This window comes from Poromitra crassiceps (assembly GCF_964638095.1).
Source record: "Poromitra crassiceps genome assembly, chromosome: 4".
NCBI classification, from domain to species: domain Eukaryota; kingdom Metazoa; phylum Chordata; class Actinopteri; order Beryciformes; family Melamphaidae; genus Poromitra; species Poromitra crassiceps.
Window position 1 is genome coordinate 51,627,143 of NC_139626.1, and position 2,500 is coordinate 51,629,642.

Sequence of the window (2,500 nt, forward strand, 5' to 3'; positions counted from 1 at the left end):
ATTGAAATGAGGCGTGATGCGTGAACCACCATGAGTTTATTATAACTAATCAAAGTGCGACAATTTAAAATGATGCTGGTCACCAAGTCCGGTGAAAGTAATCCCATCGTGGTTAAGAAGATCAAAGGACGAAAGATGAGACGCCACGACAACGCAGAAAGTGCCTAACCCTAACGTACTTACTCATTAACTGTAGGCACGGAGCATTCCTCCCTGTTGCAGTCATGATTGTATAGGCTACTTTTTTACATTTACTTAAATTACTTTCTTGCTGTGTGAGGTGGTTTCCCCTCTCATTTTTTAATGAATGAGCTGAGCTTCGATCCGTCTTCCCGTGGGTACCCTTTCAGGCAGACTTCGATCCGGCGCTATGACTTCCTCCACTGGAGGAACTATGACTACCTCCACTGGAGGAACTATGACTACCTCCACTGGAGGAAGTCATAGTTCCTCCAGTGGAGGAACTATGACTTCCTCCACTGGAGGAACTATGACTTCCTCCACTGGAGGAACTATGACTTCCTCCACTGGAGGAACTATGACTACCTCCACTGGAGGAACTATGACTACCCTCCACTGGAGGAACTATGACTACCTCAACTAGAGGAACTATGACTACCTCCACTGGAGGAAGTATGACTACCTCCACTGGAGGAACTATGACTACCTCCACTGGAGGAACTATGACTACCTCCACTGGAGGAACTATGACTACCTCAACTAGAGGAACTATGACTACCTCAACTGGAGGAACTACCTCCACTGGAGGAACTATGACTACCTCCACTGGAGGAACTATGACTACCCTCCACTGGAGGAACTATGACTACCTCAACTAGAGGAACTATGACTACCTCCACTGGAGGAACTATGAATACCTCCACTGGAGGAACTATGACTACCTCCACTGGAGGAACTATGATTACCTCCACTGGAGGAACTATGACTACCCTCCACTGGAGGAACTATGACTACCTCAACTGGAGGAACTATGACTACCTCAACTGGAGGAACTACCTCGACTGGAGGAACTATGACTACCTCGACTGGAGGAACTATGACTACCTCCACTGGAGGAACTATGACTACCCTCCACTGGAGGAACTATGACTACCTCAACTAGAGGAACTATGACTACCTCCACTGGAGGAACTATGACTACCTCCACTGGAGGAACTATGACTACCCTCCACTGGAGGAACTATGACTACCCTCCACTGGAGGAACTATGACTACCTCAACTGGAGGAACTATGACTACCCTCCACTGGAGGAACTATGACTACCTCCACTGGAACGAAAGTAACACAATTATCCACCACTCCGCTTTCACCACCTTCACACCGGAGGAGAGGCTTACTAATTCCACAACATTTACCGCTTTCACAGACTGTGTGAAAAAGCAGGAACATAGCCACCCCACACACACACGCACGCACGCACGCACGCACGCACGCACGCACGCACACACACACACACACACACACACACACACACACACACACACACACACACACACACACACACACACACACACACACACACAGAAAGCAAAGCAAAGCACATGCAGTGATACTGACTGTCCTCCAAACAGCTGCATGCCCAGCAGGGCGAAGACGACGATGAAGAGGAAGAGGAGGAAGAGCAAACTGACGATGGACTTCATGGAGTTGAGCAGAGAAACCACCAGGTTCCTCAGAGGAGCCCAGTACCTGGAGGATGGGGGGAAGGGGGTCGGGGAAGGGACAGAGGGGGGAGGGAGAGAGGGAGGGAGGGGGGAAGGGAATGTGGAGGGAAAGAGGGAGAGAGAGAGAGAGAGAGAGAGAGAGAGAGAGAGAGAGAGAGAGAGAGGTTTCTCAGCAGGGCATAAAACAGCTAGCCTGGTTAAGAGCATCCGGATCTGTGAACTCACATTGTGTTTGGTTCTGTGGATGCATCTGGACTCCAAGCTGTGAACACTCATTTCATTGTGTGGAAGTAGCCAGGCCTTCAGCCAATCAGTGTCGGATCCAAATCCACTCTGAAGAACGGCAACAAAACGTCTTTTCCGCTAAGAAACTCCGCTGGTGCATACTGTTGTTCGTGAGTCTATTTCTGCAATAACTGCACTTATGGCTGTTTAAACTCGACGGACGTTGACGTTACTACTCGAGGCGGAGAGCCACGGAGGCAGCCATGACTGTTTTGACAGTGGCGCTCCTGATTGGCCGGTTAGGATGTCAACTACGAGGCAGGTCCCTGATTGGCCCGTCCGCCTTGTGGATTCTGAAAGTGCACGCCGCTGGCCGGAGGCCAGACGGTCTCGCAGACCGAAACACAAATGTGAGTTCACGTGACCGAATGGTTTACCACCATCCATATCCATATCGTCGCTGTGTTTACCAGGCTACAAAAAAGCAACAACAAAAACAACTTTATTTCAACAGTTCGCCGATATTGAACGCTGTGAATGATGGCAGGGCGCACCGGCACACACAGAGGAAGACACGACAGTCATTTTC

General features: G+C 49.8%; 1 protein-coding gene across 1 annotated transcript in view; it reads right to left on the reverse strand.

Annotated features, from left to right (window-relative positions):
* Nucleotides 1-2,500, reverse strand: part of cacna1ab (calcium channel, voltage-dependent, P/Q type, alpha 1A subunit, b) — a gene marked incomplete at both ends in the record, with an annotated part of 374,254 nt that overhangs the window by 135,248 nt on the left and 236,506 nt on the right. The window contains 1 exon segment of the mRNA XM_083635466.1: nucleotides 1,580-1,711. Within this exon segment, the coding sequence (XP_083491592.1) occupies nucleotides 1,580-1,711 (132 nt within the window).